General features: G+C 44.2%; 1 protein-coding gene across 1 annotated transcript in view; it reads left to right on the forward strand.

Moving 5' to 3' along the window:
• Positions 1–328: 328 nt before the first annotated feature.
• Positions 329–16,608, forward strand: part of BRINP2 (BMP/retinoic acid inducible neural specific 2) — a gene marked incomplete at both ends in the record, with an annotated part of 51,824 nt that continues 35,544 nt past the window's right edge. The window contains one exon of the mRNA XM_081218154.1: positions 329–600. Coding sequence (XP_081074280.1) covers positions 329–600 — 272 coding nt within the window. The remainder of the gene's footprint in view (positions 601–16,608) is intronic.

Consider the following 16,608-nt stretch of genomic DNA (forward strand, 5'->3'; position numbering starts at 1 on the left):
AATTAAGCAACTTTCCTCATAGCTCTAAACCTCATCTTCTCATCGGCAAAATGACAGTGGTGTTTCCTGTAGGATTGTTTTAAGAATTAAATGAAATATACATCAACACGGAGCTCAATGCCTAGAAGGAAGATGTGTTACTAAGATAAAGGATTCTAGAATGGGCCCTGCCCAAGGAGATTTGATGCTCACAGGCCCATGCGGTCAGACCAGGGTGTGCAACTGACATCTCCGTGTTGTACTTTTCCAGTTCCAGGAGCCCTTGTGGAGCGGCACAGAGCTGGAGAGTGTGGCGAGAGAATGAAGACACCAACCGCCTGGGAGAAGCATGAGGTGGCATTGTGGCACTCGATTTAGAGGGCTTCAGCCGGTGGCGGCAGCCCCATGGGCAGCTCTGCTGGCACTGGCCCTCCCCGGTTGGGTGCTGGCTGTCTCGGCCACGGCGGCCGCTGCGGTTCCCGAGCATCATGCCTCCGCGGCTGGCCAGCCGCCCCTGGACTGGCTGCTCACAGATCGGGGCCCGTTTCACCGCGCGCAGGAGTACACCGACTTCGTGGAGCGCTACCGCCAGGGTTTTACCACCAGATACAGGATCTACAGGTGAGTGGGGCATCCCACTGAAGCCAGCCTGGGTCTGTGCAGGGCGCCAGGCGCCAAGCCAGCTGGCAGGCCGCAGACTGCACTAGGAGAGAGCCGGAGGACCAGCAGGCAGGGAGAACAAGCTTGCCATGTTGGTTTTTAAAAAAAGAAGAAAACACATACAAGCTGGAAAACCTGCTGATGCCTCCTGGGGAACTTAGCAAAAGGGTTTCTATTTATAGGTTGTGCTGCTTATAAATTGAGGACAAATCAGGCGGCTTGGATTCAGCATGAGGCCTGAGCTGCTGCAGGAGGTCAGAGTCGAAGGCTGGGGCCGGGTTTTAAATAATGGGTGAGATACTTTTATGAGTTGTAATTACCTCGATATGCAAATGAAGGAAGGACAGCTCCAGGTCCTGCCTTAGAGGTGGGGGGAGCCCCGCAGGGGCGGGGATGGGCCGGCCCTCACCCTTGTCAACACCACAGCCTCAGTTGGCCTTGTGCAAGGAAATGGGCTGTATCGTCCCTGCCCCTTGGCCTGTCCTCAGGAGCATCAGAGCTGAAAGTCAAACATGTAGCCTGTCTGACCCATCTGACAAGGGATGAACCAGGTACAGATTCCTGGCTGCTGGACCAGCGCTTCAAGAGCACAAGGCTCATCAAAATCCTCACCTCCGGTGACCCAGAGACCCTCAGGGCTCCCTTGAGTGCATTCCTGAATTCAACTTTCCCCTTCATCCCTCTGCTCAGTCCCTGCCTTAGTGTCACCCCCTTTTCCTCCTCACCTTGACCATAGTCTTCAGACAAACCTGGGAACTTTGCTAGAATTTTTTTCTTTTATTAAAGATATTTATTTTCCAATTAGAGATTCATTTCTATTGAGAGAGAGAGAGCGGGAAAGTCTGAAAAAGCACAAAGAGAAACAGAGCCAGAAAATCACCTATTCTTTTGCCATCTAGAGGTTGCTCTTGGTAACCTTGGGCCTGTGCATTCCTAGTCATGTGAACATACTAAAGGTTTTGGCCCTCTTGCTGGATCTAGCACTTTACATGCCTTATGTACATGAACTCATTTAATCCTTCTAATAACCCTCTTTTGGAAGAACAGGTATTCTCCCCTTTTTACAGATGAGGAAATTGAGGTCCAGAGAAGTTAAGGAACTTGCCGAGGGGCACACAGCTAGTACATGGTGAAGCTAGGATTAGCTCCCAACTAGTAGTCAGACTCCAAAGTCTGCGTTCTTAAATTATATTTAAAGAAACTATATTTTTCTGTTTCTAAGAGGCTTTTTTTTTTTTTTTGTACTTCTGCAACACCACGCAGTCTGTTTAGGTTAGTACGGAGTCTCAGAAATAAGGTTTTAAGGTATTGAGCACTGAGAGAGTCCCAAATGGTAAGTGCAGCCATTTACAGGGGACAGTTTCCTGGTACACGATCCCCACGTGCAGATGCAGACAAAGGGAAAGATGAGGTATTTGAGGGGCTGGTGCTTCCTGGGTGCAGAGGTCCGTAGAAACAAAAGCCATTTCTCTTCTAATCTGATATTAGAAGGGATTGCAGTTCATACTCTCTGGTTCAGCGGCTCTGGTCCTTGCCATCCTCCAAAGACTGTAGTGTAAGTTCACACAGGGCCACTGAGGCAGAGAGCAGCCAGCTCGGGCTGGGAATGGCTGAGCTAACACCTGCTCCGGTAAAAGAGGTTAACTTGACTCTCAGTAAATATATAAGAAATTGGACCTGTGTCCCCCACGAACTTTCTATAAGGTAAATTCAGGGTGATGCTTCTCTTTATCAAAGAATTTCTTTTTCCATCCCTCCAAAAAAAAAAAAAAAAAAGAAGAAGAAAAAAAGGGAAAAGAGAAAATCCACCCTAGAATGTATTTAAGCAGCGAATCCCTCTAGTTCAGGAAAACAAGATTTAATTCACCTCAAACTTTTCTGTTTATCCCAAATCTTTCAAAAGCACTATTATCACCAAAACAATTTTTTTAAGTATGTTGGAACTGAAATGTCAGGCTGGGAATACTAATACCACCATTCTCTTCAAAGGGCTATAAGAACTAGAAGGAATAAAGCACCAGTTTCCTTCACCCCTCCACAGATTTTTCTTTTTTTTTCTTTTTTTTTTTTGCAGTACATGGGCCTCTCACTGTTGTGGCCTCTCCCGTTGCGGAGCACAGGCTTCAGACGCGCAGGCTCAGCGGCCATGGCTCACGGGCCCAGCCGCTCCGCGGCATGTGGGATCTTCCCGGACCGGGGCACGAACCCGTGTCCCCTGCATTGGCAGGCGGACTCTCAACCACTGCGCCACCAGGGAAGCCCCACAGATTTTTCTTGTCATCAGGCCCCAGCCCCAAGGCTGGCGACCACTGAATGCCTTAGCAGCAGCTCAGAGCCGGCCACGGGGAATGTCTGGAATCACTTCTGCACCATCAACTGTTCTATCAGTCTGTAATGCTGTTTTGATCATTTAATGTGACGGGCTCTTACACTGTGCCATTCTGTTTCTCTGGGGTCAGTTATTGCACATGAACCTGTACTTGGGGAAACAGTAACCAGTCATTCTGACAGGAATACAGCATTGCGATTTGCGACCCCATGGCGGGGCAAGGGGAGAATGGTCACACACGGCTGCTCCAGGAGCATTCTGGGAGCCCTGCCTTTAGTTATTAAGCAACATGGTGGATCCATGGATACTTGTTGTAGGGCTCTATATTATCCCCAAGGGAACTCACTCCTATCCCTTTCCCTTTCGTCTCTCGTGGTAATTCCTTCTAGCAACTTCAAGATCTTGCTTACTGTGACTAGAGCAGGTCACAGAAAACTGGTCTAGTCATCCCTAATGACTAGAAGGGCAATTTTTCCAGAAGGGCAGAGGGAGAAAGAGCTTACAGAGAATATCAGAAATGCTCTGTGGTGAACTATGGGGTCTCGAACAGGATTAGTCTTTTATTCAATTCTTTAAGAAAGCTTTTGGCACATGGAGATCATATGGTATCCATATGTGCTTTCCATGTAAGAAGGGAGGTGAGCTGTGGTGGGGGAAGAATAAGACTTTCCAATGGGGCTAGAATATTCAGTGCAGAATTACATGAAGCTCTCTTACACAGCAGAACAGATCCTTCTTCTCTTCTATCTTGGGTGTGGACATATTATAGCAATTACACAACCAGGTTCTAACATTAAGCTCTGAACCCCACCTATTCTTATTTGGAAATCAGAATGTGCTGTCTGTTAGAGTAGATGACTGGTTGGTCTAGAATAGCTCTGGCCTCTCTAACCACGGGTCCCCAGAGATTGTTGCTCTCTCCGTAAGTTTGTATTCTCATAGGCATAGATGCTCCAGAGTGAAGGTTTCTGGAGCCAGATGACCTGGACTCTAATCCTGGGGCTGCAGCTTACTAGCTGTATAATGTTGGGTTAATTATTAAATTTCTTTGTTCCCTAATTTCCTTATTTGTAAAATTAGGACAATTATAGTGCCCACCTAATGGATTGACGTGAAAATTAAATGAGTTAATTGATGTAAAACACTTAGAACGGTGCTTAATAAATATTACCTAGTATTAGAGTATCCTCAACAAATATTAACCAATGCAAAAATTATAATGAGATGACAGCCATGGGTACTATCTTCATGATAACATCTGATAATGGCTTAGCATTTGACAGCTTACATTAGAAGGAGAAAAAAAATTGCTCTCTTGCTTTCTTTTTTAAAGCATATTAACCTTAATTCCTCAATCTCTGTCTCTGCTGGGAGAGGAACTCAACTGGAGAATGAATGCATGTTTTCTGGGGCTCACTCTTACTGGTCTTATGGACTACCAGAAAGAGCTGGATCATTTCCAGCATGTTTTAGAATCACCACAGGGAATGATCTTTCTCCTATAAAGTCAGGGGTTGCCAACTGAGCAGACCTTCCTTAAGATGTCCTACAGAAGCTGGGCACTGGTCACTGCCAGCTCCCTGGTTCCAGGGGTAACTTGAACAATCTCAGGATGGCACCATTACGAGAAGAGAGACAATATACATTCTTGTAAAAACTTCCTAAATAACAGGATGGCCTTGGCCATCTCACCCAATTTCTGGCAAGCTTTTAAATTCCATTAGCCGACCTCTCAGCATCTTCTTAAGCCCTATCAGACCAAGATCTGAGCAATCAGTCCACTTCTCAGACACTGTCTCTTAATAGGCTAGTGGTAAGAGCTGAAAGAGCAGAGATCCTGTCTCAGATTCCATTTGTGACCCCCAACTACCTGCCTTTGCCCCACTCTATAGCCCCCAGTACAATAAACCCTTAAGTGATCAACCTCTCACAGCAGCCCTGTGAGGCAGATGGGGGTTCTTAGGGTTCAAGGCGGTGAGATGGACTTGTTCAAGGTCAGAGAGGTAGCCAGTCACAGCCAGAAATAGCACTCAGAGCTCCTGACTTGAAGTCTCCTGCTCATTACGCTAGACCACGCCACTTCCCTTTGAGTGGTAAGTGCATCTTCATCATAACATGCAACCTAATCAGGCACCTAAATTGAGCTGATGCAAATGTAAATATGGTTTCTCAAAACACTCTAGCAGTAATGTTCCATTCTCTCTTTGCTACAAATCAAAGTAATGAGCAGTCTGGTTTTTTTTTTAATTTCTTTTTGTATTAAAGCTTTAATAGAGAGATAATCGTGGGATTGGAAAAAATCCAAGCCACTATGATGAAACACTTAAAACTCGGAAAGAATAAATTAAAATTAAGAGATAAAGTTAGAGATCATATAGAACAATGAGTATAATATGGTGGTTGGGAGAAAAGCAAGGCCAGGTATAATTCCAAATTATTGACCTTAGTCACTAATACCTCCATTTCTATTATCTGCCTCTCTTTTAGAAAAGAAGGGTCTAGGGATATGTTAGAAGTCTTTTAGGAGGAAAAAAAGAAAACCAAAAAATAAGTAGCTATCTTCATATTATATGTGATCATATTCTGATCATGATTTTCTGATCATATTCTGGGCAAAGTTTGCAAATTTTGAGAACCAAAGTAGAACATAGCTTAAAACCGAGGTTGGAGTGGTACCCAAAGGTAGGCAATGTTGAAGCAGGAATGTGTTTTAGCAGGTGCCTCTGGAAACATACATTAGGGCAGGCTGGGGTAGAATCAGATGACGTGCTGAAATGAGGGCAGTTAAGGCAAAAGAACCTTTCTGCAGGCACCAGAGCAATTACCCTAAGTAAAGATAATCTGTTTATGATTCATCAGGATGAAAAATAAGGTTTGGCAATAGCTTACATGTGAAAGAAGTGAGAAAAGGGCAAAACCGAATAATTTATCCATACTGCTCCAAGTGTGGTCTGTGGACCAGCAGCAGCATTGGCATTACCTGAGAGCTTGTAAGAAATGACAGAACCTCAAGTCTCACCCTGACCTACAAAATCAGAATCGGCATTTTAACAGGAGCCCCACATGAACAGTATGACATTAAAGCTTGATTATACTAAGTGCTTGGGGGGTGGAAGGAGAGCAGGAATAGCCAGGGTGGAGAAGGAGAGAAAGCTTAATGGTAAGGCAGCATCCCCCATGATGCACTTGAGGTCGTGAGAATATTTACAGGAGATGTTACAAATGAAATAGAACAGTCGTCATGGGAGGTTAAATTTAGGAATTATTAGTGCCAAGGCACATGAACTCATAAGATCCAGCAGCTGGGAGAAAAGTTTAAAAGCAGAAAAGGCTGGAGGGCCTAGAACCAGCCTATATGGGTGCCTCCTGGGAGATGGAGAGGTGAGGAAGCAGAGAGCAGCTGTGGAAGCAATCACAGAAGGAACTCCAGAGCTGATTTATCATCTGGACCATGTCTCAGGGACTAACAAATACTGATTTGAATAAACAGTGAACCCTGGGAGAGGCACTGTCTCCAATTAAGAGACCACAATCCACATAAATAAATGGCAACCAAAGGCAACCTCAGTCTGTCTGGGTAAATCTCAGTGATTTCCTAGGTGTTCCTCATAGCTACGGAGGTACAGAAGGGTTGTGTTATCACACAGCTGCCGGGCACCACAAGGGAAGACGTGGTTCTCAGGTGGATGGGACAGGCAGGGGAGGAGGTGAGCTCGGCCGGAGGAACGACCATCACCCAAGCAAACTGGGTAATCTCTGCCCTTCTCACTGGGTTTATGTTTTGACAAGGGAGTTTGTTGGAATAGAAGGCGAGAAAGGAACAGTACACAAACTAGAGCAAAACAAATCAGAGCGAAATCAGAGGCAATGCGGAGTGATGAGCCTGTAGTCAGGTCACAGGTACTATTTCTCAGTCCACAGAGGTAAGGAGGTGGGAGAGGGACAGCACAAAACGTCTAGAGTTTGCTTTCCTCGAGTTCAGTGCTGGCTAAATCTATAGCCGAATATCTGACGTAAACCATCTAATCTAGGCTGTAGACCCAGCAGAAGGCCTTCACCCAAGGAATTTTATTCCAGAAGTGTCTGGATGATGAGCCCCAAAAGGGTGTCTGGGCCCTTGAATTGGGCCTTGCAGATCCTCATCCTTGTACAGCATCCTGTCTGCATCTTAACATGGACACATCCGCACCAGTGCCGCTGACCTATGCGAATGAGGAAGTGTGCTGCCCACTTCGAGGAAGGAGAAAGAGCACGTAAACATACAATGACAATTCAAGAGCTTAGGAAGAGCAGTACTCATTCAATCCATTGTATTGAAGGCCGACTCTGTGCTCATGCTTCTACAAGATTCTGCTAACAAACCATGAATGGGGAGGACACAGTTCCTGACCTGGTGGAACTCACAGACGAGTACATTTGGAAAAAGTGCGAGGTCACTCTGTACAGAAAGGTCAGGGAAAGCCAGAATAAAAGGGGATGCATTGGCCAGACTCTGATGGCTGAGTGGGAGATCTCCAAGCGGAGAGCTTGGGGAATGGTGCTGTGGACACAGGAGCAGTATAACCAAAGTTGTGGGAGTGCCAGGTGTGCTTTAGAAACTGAGCAGCCAGTCCCATGCATCCAGTGTAAATGCCAAGAAGCATGTGAATGTCCCTCCTCCCCCTGCTGTGCCCCACTGTGGTGTTTCTGCCATATCTTGTCACTCCAAAATGCCAAAAGGGTCTCCTAGACACCTATTTCTTCCAAGGTGCAATTTTAAAAGCCTCTCACCTGGAGGGCATGTCATTTTCCTGTGCTGGCAGTGAGTAAAATGAAGTAAAAGTAATTGCATATCTGGAGAAGGTAGGACCAAAGGCAATTCCTTGCATTTCTACCTTGGAAAAATGGAGTGTGAATATGCACCTGGTGAGAAAATGGTAAGCAGTTCTTTGAGGTCTTATAAAGCCACTAGTTCAACTGAAAATCCAACATCACTTAGGCTTAAAAAATTGAATTTAGAGTAAGCTTCCCACACCATGTGTTTGCTTTCTTGGTCCTTTTGCAAGTATTTATGGAGCATCTACTTTGTGCAAAGCATTATTCTGGGCACTGTTGAAGGCTACAAAAGATAGAGAAAACAGGGTTCTACTGATTTCCAGGAGTTCAGCTGTCCAGTTTGAGTGGCAGCACACATAAACGGAAAAAACACATTGAAATGTAGCATCTTAGGCTCTGGGAGAAGAAGATATTTAGCCCATTCTCAGTGATTGATGGATGGATTTGGTCCATGGATGCCATATCAGAATGAATTCTCAGGATGTCAGTCCCACGTTCCCCCAGGACAAAATGACTCTTGCCCCAGATTTTCCTGTGTGTTCTAGGACTATTTCCATGTCATCCACCTGGCTTGAAATAGGATTGCAAAGATGGTCTGTGAAGAGAAAATGTAAAAATAAAAGCATGCAAGAAAAGCAGGGAAAATCCAGTTAGGCCAAGGGGAGAAAGCTAGTTCAGTTTTGTTTTCAGATGAGATTTAGTAGAGAGATCTTGAGTCAGTCAGGCAGAGAAAAAGAGGATTAATTTTTGCTTTGAGAAATAATTAATTTTATTCATGAATGAATTGCTACTTAGAGACATGTATATGTAGAAAGGAGTGAGGTAGGCTTCATCTAGAAACCTTCACGACATGCAGGCAGAAAGGGACACTGGCTAGCCGCGTGGTCTTTTCATTTTTTTTTCTCCTCAAGAGAACAGCTTCTTCTGGGTCAAGGATTCTCATTTTTTTCCTCTATTCAGCTTCTGCCACATTTATCCCACCTCAGGGCTTTCCACATCTCCCACAAGAAAATTCTTTCAGTCCACATTGCTTAGGACAGTGAGTGGCATGTGGTGGGACATTTATTCAGTCAGCATACGTTTATTATCTCTGTGTGCTCGCCACTCCCCAAGTGCTGGGGACACAGCTGTGAATGAGACACGGCCCAGGCCTCAGGGAGCTCCTCAAGGAAGACAGACCCCCGGGAGCAAGTGGTTGGAAGTGGGCTGCGGTCTGTGCAGCAGACCAAAGCGCTCGGTGTGTTTTGTTCCCGTGCCGATCATCCATCTTCTCCTCCAGGATTAGAAACAGGTGAGTGTGCTCGCAAAGCTGCTCAAATCAAGTGGAACAGATTTATGACCATAGAGCTGGGCTGGAGATGAAGATTTGGACCTGAGTCTGAGACAAAGATTTCTATCCCCACAATCTATCCCTGACTCAAATTAAAGACAACTGGAGCCTTCTGGTCTTTCAGACTGATGTGCCCAATCCCATATGAAACAACTGAAAAAGGCATCACTGGATACTGTGGATGGGCTGGGCAGGTGGCCTCAAATGGAGCTCCACGAACTGAGCAGGAGGAAACCTTCAGAGGGCCTGTTGGCTGGAGGGCGTGGATGTCCAAGAGACAAAAGCTTTTTGTGAGCAGGGATCTCAAGGCATTGACTACACAGTATTGAAGTGTGGACCACAGGGCAGCAGGCTCTCACCAATTTCCCCAGTTTCTTTATGGGATGAAAGGAGTAAGGGGGCAAAGAAAACAGACTGTTTGGGGAGGGCAAATGCATAACTTAGAAGAAAGCAAAGCATTCCTCTATGTTGTGACATATTAATAACAATAATAAATAATAGTGACTATACATATGGAGTATTCACAATATACCCAACATCTTACTAAGTGCATAATAATGTTATACATATATGCTAAAATTATGAGAAATGTACAAGGGAGATGCTGTTTGTATACATGTTGTACAGATGAAGACACTGAGTTTTAGAGGGTGTCGCACAACTGGTAAGAGGAAGAGCCAGCACTCAGCCCATACAATAGCGGATCTGACCATTAAATGATTATTATTGAATCAAATACATAATCTGAGCCTGGGATTCTTAATGCTCCAAGAGAAATGGTGCCTCTACTTGTAACCACCTGTGCTCTCTGCCACTCCTACTCTTCCTTCTGGCATTCTAGCAGACCTTTGGGATGGAGAAGATGGGTCTCGGGGCTAGAAGGTGTCTCATCCCACTCAAAGACCTTGTAGTTCTCTGTTTCCACCAGAGTTCTCCATCTGCACTTGGGCTCTGGGGAACCCTTTGTGGGAAGAAGCTACAGATGAACCTTCCTGAAGCAGGTCACCCGCAGAGAATTTTGTGTGTGTTGGCTTTGCACTGCCAGTGTATTTCTATAAGGGTGCAGTGTAAATCGAATTTCTGTAAATCAAATCCTCTGCTCGAGGGACACTTGATGCCATTTCCAAAATTCAGTATCTTATTTTTTGCCTGGCAATGGCTTATAAAAATTCAGTGCTACGTCAATCTCTAGCCCCTGACTTGAGGATCAGGTAGCTACTGATTTATAAAACACAGACATCCACTTGGAAATATCTTATATTTCAAGAAATATTTTAATACGACAAGAAGAAACCTTTGGTGATGCAAATAACCTCTGCTTATTGGGCTACTTTGCAAATTTGGAGTTTCATATAATGACAAGATTGGTACGTGCTCTGGGTCACTCCTACTTACCCTTTGCATCCACAGCACATCATGGAATCAGATGAAGCAGTGAAAGAGACCTAGAGGCTGGGACTCCCAAGTCAGCTTTAGGATTTGTAGGTATAGGGTGGGCAGATTAGGGCTGCTGTACTCGGGCCATGGCTTAGAGAAGATGCAAGGATCTGGTACAGCTCCCTCTGCCTGCTGTGTTTTCCCCTCTGCACCTGTTCAATGCTCCCTGGTTCTGCCACCACACCAGGCTCTCCCCTGAGCCCAGAAATGTGCCTCTTTCTCCCTCTCCCTGCAAAGAACAAGCAAGCTCTGGATGTCAGAATGAGTCAGAATGAACAAGGAAGTCACACTGGCCAGGCAGGAGGCCCTGGTCGGAGAAAAACGAGGTAGCCAGACCGAGCGCTGCCCCAGGCCCTTCATTACTAGCCTTGGTGCCTGGGAGAATTCTCATTTTCCTTGTGTGCCGGGAGAGTCTGTGCCTCATCTGGGGACATGCTAGTGATGGAGGAGGAAGAGGAAGGAAGACTCTTTGGGGAGCGAGCTCTCCTGGATCCACAGAGGCATGTACACACCTAATGATCCCTCGACAGGGGTCACATAGTTGGAGTACTAGTAACAGAGGTAAGCTTCAGTGCAGTGAGCCAGGCTTTGCTTAGCTGCATTCTGTTCATGTTCTAAAGTGTGAGTCTGACAAAGACCACGTGGAAAGGAAGGGAGGCTAAGCAAGTCCTTGAATGCCAGCCTCGGCCATCTGGAAATTCATGCTCAAGTGGGACTTGATAGAAGAAATGTGGCTCTAGAGGCTGCTAATACATTCTTTTACCTTCTGTTACCACTAAGTAGGGCAATGTCCATTCTGGTGCCTGTAGGCCAGGAGACTAAATCAGAGAACACCAGATTTAGTGGTTGGCCTGGAATAAGAGGCCAGAGCCGCAGAAACAGTGTCTGAGGATGCAGGGAAGCCTGGGGACATGGGATGGCAGAACAGAACCAAGGTGCTCGGATCTGTGAATTAGAAGGAAACTTTATTTTTTTATAAATTTATTTTATTTATTTATTTTTGGCTGCGTTGGGTCTTTGTTGCTGCATGCGGGCTTTTCTCTAGTTGCAGCGAGTGGGGGCTACTCTTCATTGTGGAGCGCAGGCTTCTCATTGTGGTGGCTTCTCTTGTTGCGGAGCACGGGCTCTAGGCACATGGGCTTCAGTAGTTGTGGCTCACGGGCTCTAGAGTACAGGCTCAGTAGTTGTGGCGCACGGGCTTAGTTGTTCCGCAGCATGTGGGATCTTCCCGCACCAGGGCTCAAACCCGTGTCCCCTGCATTGGCAGGCGGACTCCCAACCACTGCACCACCAGGGAAACCCCTATTTTTATTTTTTATTGAAGTATCATTCATTATATTATAGTTCAATATATATATATATATTTTTTCAGATTCTTTTACATATGGCGTATTACAAGATATTTAATATTGTTCCCTGTGCTACATAGTAACTCCTTGTTGTTTATGTATTTTATATATAGTAGTGTATATATGTTAATCCCAAACTCCTAATTTATACCTCCCGTCCACCTTTCCCCTTTGGTAAACATATGTTTTCTATTTGTGCGAGTCTGTTTCTGTTTTGTATATGAGTTCATTTGTATCATTTTTTAGATTCTACATAGAAGTGATATATGATATTTGTCTGTCTCTGACTTACTTCACTTAGTATGATAATCTCTAGGTGCATCCAGGTTGCTGCAAATGGCATTATTTCATTCTTTTTTATGGCTGAGTATATATATATATATATATATATATATATATATATATATATATATATATATACACACCACATCTTTTTTATCCATTCATCAGTTGATGGATACTTAGGTTGCTTCCATGTCTTGGTTATTGTAAATAGTGCTGCTATGAACATTGGGGTGCATGTATCTTTTTGAATTAGAGTTTTCTCTGGATATATGCCCAGTAGTGGGATTGCTGGGTCATATGGTAGTTCTGTTTTTAGTTTTTTAAGGAACCCCATACTGTTTTCCATAGTGGCTGCACCAATTTACATTCCCACCAACAGCATAGAAGGGTTCCAGAAGGAAACTTTAAAATCATTTATTTTCTACCCATGGCAGACAACCACTCTACAAATCCCCAAGAAGGTGCCTTGGCTTGGGCAGGTCCAGTTCTGCGTGTTCTCTGAAGCCAGCTTCCATTCAGCAGCCCAAAACACTCTACAGATCTTTATGAAATTGAATCTCAGTATTTCCTTCCATAATTCTGCTTACTGGTCCTGACTCTGCTTTCTCCTGTTTCTCTAGAATAAGTGTAAATTCCTCTTCTTTGCAAAAGGTCTCCAGATATTTGAAGACAGTTATTCTTAGACACAGTAGCACACTGTGACTTCCCTCCAGATGTTCTTTTCTCTCTCGTTCCCCTCTCACAGTCTCTCTCTCAAACTGTCCTTGTTTCTTTTTCCCCAACTCTCTCTTTTCCCTCTTTGATCTTCATGAAATCATTCAGAACCAAGACTCCTATCCAGTCACTCTGTCATCACCCAGAGCCTCAGAGTTCTCCTGGGTCCTAGTAAACAAAGAAAGGGATAATAAATGAGAAATTGATGTTGACATAAGGTTTTCTTCCTGAACCAGTTCTGGCTCCTGGAGAGCTTGCTTGCTTGCTTGCTTACCTTTCAAAATCCTCAAGAATTTTGTCACAGATCAGTATCAGTTCACCATCCTGGAGTTTCTCAGACCAGGCATTTTCCTCTCCACAGATTTCTTTAACTTCCTGCATTCTGTGCAGTTCTTGAAAATTAGTGATGGTAGTTCAAGATCACGGGCTCACCTCAGAATGTGTGGTGACTTTGCTTGGGACCTGAAGCATCAATTTTACAAGAAAAGTGGGAAATATGTTCTGGGTTTATCGTGAGAGAATATAGGTTTTTCATTCAAGTGAAATGTAGAAAAAAAAATCCTAACTTTTTTGTCAGCTTCTCAAAGAATTGCACCTCCCACATGATTTGATTTTGTTCACCTAGACTTAGTTTGTGGTAAAATCATAGCCAGAACTGCACTCATCCTGTTTTCTACTACACTTATTATTAATGTCTTCTATATTCTTTCCTGTGCTTCCTACCATGACCGGCCACCACTGTAACTCGTGCTTTTTCCCCATCTTCCATTTGACTTACATGCCTTCCATCTCAGAACTGCCTTTCAAAGCCAGCCTCTTCTCTCTTGTCTTGGCTTCATCGTTTACCACTTGGCCTTTTCTCTCTTCTCCAATTCAACCTGCCTAAAATCCTCTGTTGGTCTCTCTGTGCCCAAAGGATAAAATCCAAATGTGTTTTCTTAGCATGAGAGTCTCTTCTAAATCCATCCATTTACTCTTTCAACAAATATTCCATGAATACTGACCTTGTGCCACTGATGATGCCTCATCATTTCTTCCTGCTTATCTTATGTTCCAGTCTCGGTGAACATTTCCAGATTTTCCTAGACACAGAGCCTTCCTTAGATCCCACTTGTCTTTCCGTGTCCCATTCCGTTTTCCTGCAAAGCTCTTTCTATTTTCTCTACCATCTGAGCTCTGACTCACCTTTCAAACCCATTTAAATATCACCTCTCTATAGCTTCTTTTTTGGCTCCCGCAAGCAAGTTCGTTAATCCTACTTCTGGTTCCCCATCAGTCTGTTCATATTTCTGCTTTAGAACTTATTTTGTGCATTTAGTTAATTATTTATTTGCCTATCTCTATTTGCTCTTCACTTGGCTGTGAGCTCTTCCAGGCAAAAATGTCTGCCACGTGTAAAGATATAATAAAAGAATGAAGTCACTCTTTAAGAGTAGGGTGTTCTGGGACTGAATTAGATGAAGCAGAAAGCAAGTGGGTGAGGTTCCAGCCTCTGCAATCATACTCTGTTGGCTTATTTTATTTATTTTTTAAAATAAATTTATTTATTTATTTTTGGCTGCATTGGGTCTTTGTTGCTGCACCCGGGCTTTCTCTAGTTGAAGCGAGTGGGGGCTACTCTTCATTGTGGAGCGCAGGCTTCTCATTGTGGTGGCTTCTCTTGTTGCGGAGCACGGGATCTAGGTGCACGGGCTTCAGTAGTTGTGGCACGTGGGCTCAGTAGTTGTCGCTCGTGGGCTCTAGAGCGCAGGCTCAGTAGTTGTGGCTCACGGGCTTAGTTGCTCTGTGGCATGTGGGATCTTCCTGGACCAGGGCTCGAACCTGTGTCCCTTGCATTGGCAGGCGGATTCTTAACCACTGCACCACCAGGGAAGTCCCCTCTGTGGGTTTAAATGGAAGTTCTGCTACTTCCAGCTGTGTGATCTTGTACAAGTTATTTCTCATCAGTCAAATGGGTAGAATAATAGGAATTTATTATAGGCTTATTTGGTGATAACTAAAAAATAAATTTGGTTTATTTCAAGATAGGTGCTTACTTGTGAGTGGTCTCCTGAGAATAAATATGGAAAACAATAGAGTACAAAATCTTGAGGAAGGAAGAGAAAATGAAGAGAGATTTAATTGAGGAAGATGGAACAAAGAAGGGGAAGCCTTACTTTATCAAACTCTTTCTACTGCAATCTTCATGCATTAATCAAATTTATCACTTAAAATCTACATATTGGGCTTCCCTGGTGGCGCAGTGGTTGAGAGTCCGCCTGCTGATGCAGGGGACACGGGTTCGTGCCCCGGTCTGGGAAGATCCCACATGCCGCGGAGAGGCTAGGCCCGTGAGCCATGGCCACTGAGCCTGTGCGTCTGGAGCCTGTGCTCCGCAACGGGAGAGGCCACAACAGTGAGAGGCCTGCATACCGAAAAAAAAAAAAAAAAAAAAATCTACATATTGTTCTCCCTAACTGTAGCCGGAGTTAATCTATTCATTGATTTTATAGTTATAGATAGTCCCAGATAAATCCCTAACTGTGACAGGTGCTTTTCCTATAGAACACAGCTCATACACCATAATCCCATAACGTTAAAGTCAAGGCCTCAAAACCAACACCACTTCCATCTAGACTCACAAAGCAAGGAAGAGAGACCCCATATGGGAATGTAACTGAACTAGGGAGATATGGGAGCATGGATGTTTGACCACATAGGCAATAAAATCAGATAATTGAAAGGGGCCTTTATCCAGACAGGCAATAATGTCAAGAGTGAAGATTATTTGCCAGGCTGCAATATGAGATTGACATGATCAAGGTGAAATTAGTCAGAGTAGGCTAACTGCTGGAACAAACAGTTCCCAAATCTCGGTGACTTAATACAAGTTTATTTTTTTGCTCATGTCCAGTGCAATTTGTGGTAGGGTTAAAAGGAGATTGCCTCATGAAGTCATTCAGGAACAAGACCCCTTCTATCTATCCAGTCACTGTGTCACCACCAAGGTCCTGAGTTCCCCTCTGGGTCCTGGTAAACAAGGAAAGAGAGCATGAAAGATTTTATGGAAGTCTTATGGACTAGGCCTGGGTTCACATTAAACCGGCCAAAACTCAGTCACGTGGCTACACTTAAATGCAGAGGAAGCTGGGGAAAACTATCCATCTGTGAGCCCAGGAGGAAAACGAAATCGCTTAGAGAACAATTTTCCAGTCTCTGCCACAAGTGAGGAAATGCAAGAAAAAGGGGAAATGCAAAGCCTTAAATTTAAGTCCAAAATGTCGACTTCACAAATATAGGGTATAGGAGTCCTGGATTAGCTGTGGAAAAAAAATATCTGGGGTTGGAAAGATGTGTGTGGGGGTCTGGTTCACCTTGAGATTACTGTCAGCCAAGAATATTTTTCTCTCAAAAAAGGAATGCAATATTCAGGTGTATTAATAAAGGAAATAGGTATAGTAGAAAGATCACAGACTATCTTCACTTTTGGTTGGTTATATGTCCTTGACTAAGATACTTAAATTTTCTCAGTCCGAGCTTGCTCAGCCATAAAATGAGACTTAAGCTTGTGGAGTGTATCAGTGTATCAGTTAATTATTGCCACAATTATGGGTATAAAAGTATCCCCAAAACTCAGTAGTTTAAAACAATGATCATTTTTCTCACTCAGCATCTATAGGTTGGTTGAGTTAGCTATGCTTCAGGTTGTGGGTCTGCACAGGGGCCATTAG

The sequence above is a fragment of the Mesoplodon bidens genome, assembly GCF_964165515.1.
Source record: "Mesoplodon bidens genome assembly, chromosome: 2".
Lineage (NCBI taxonomy): Eukaryota > Metazoa > Chordata > Mammalia > Artiodactyla > Ziphiidae > Mesoplodon > Mesoplodon bidens.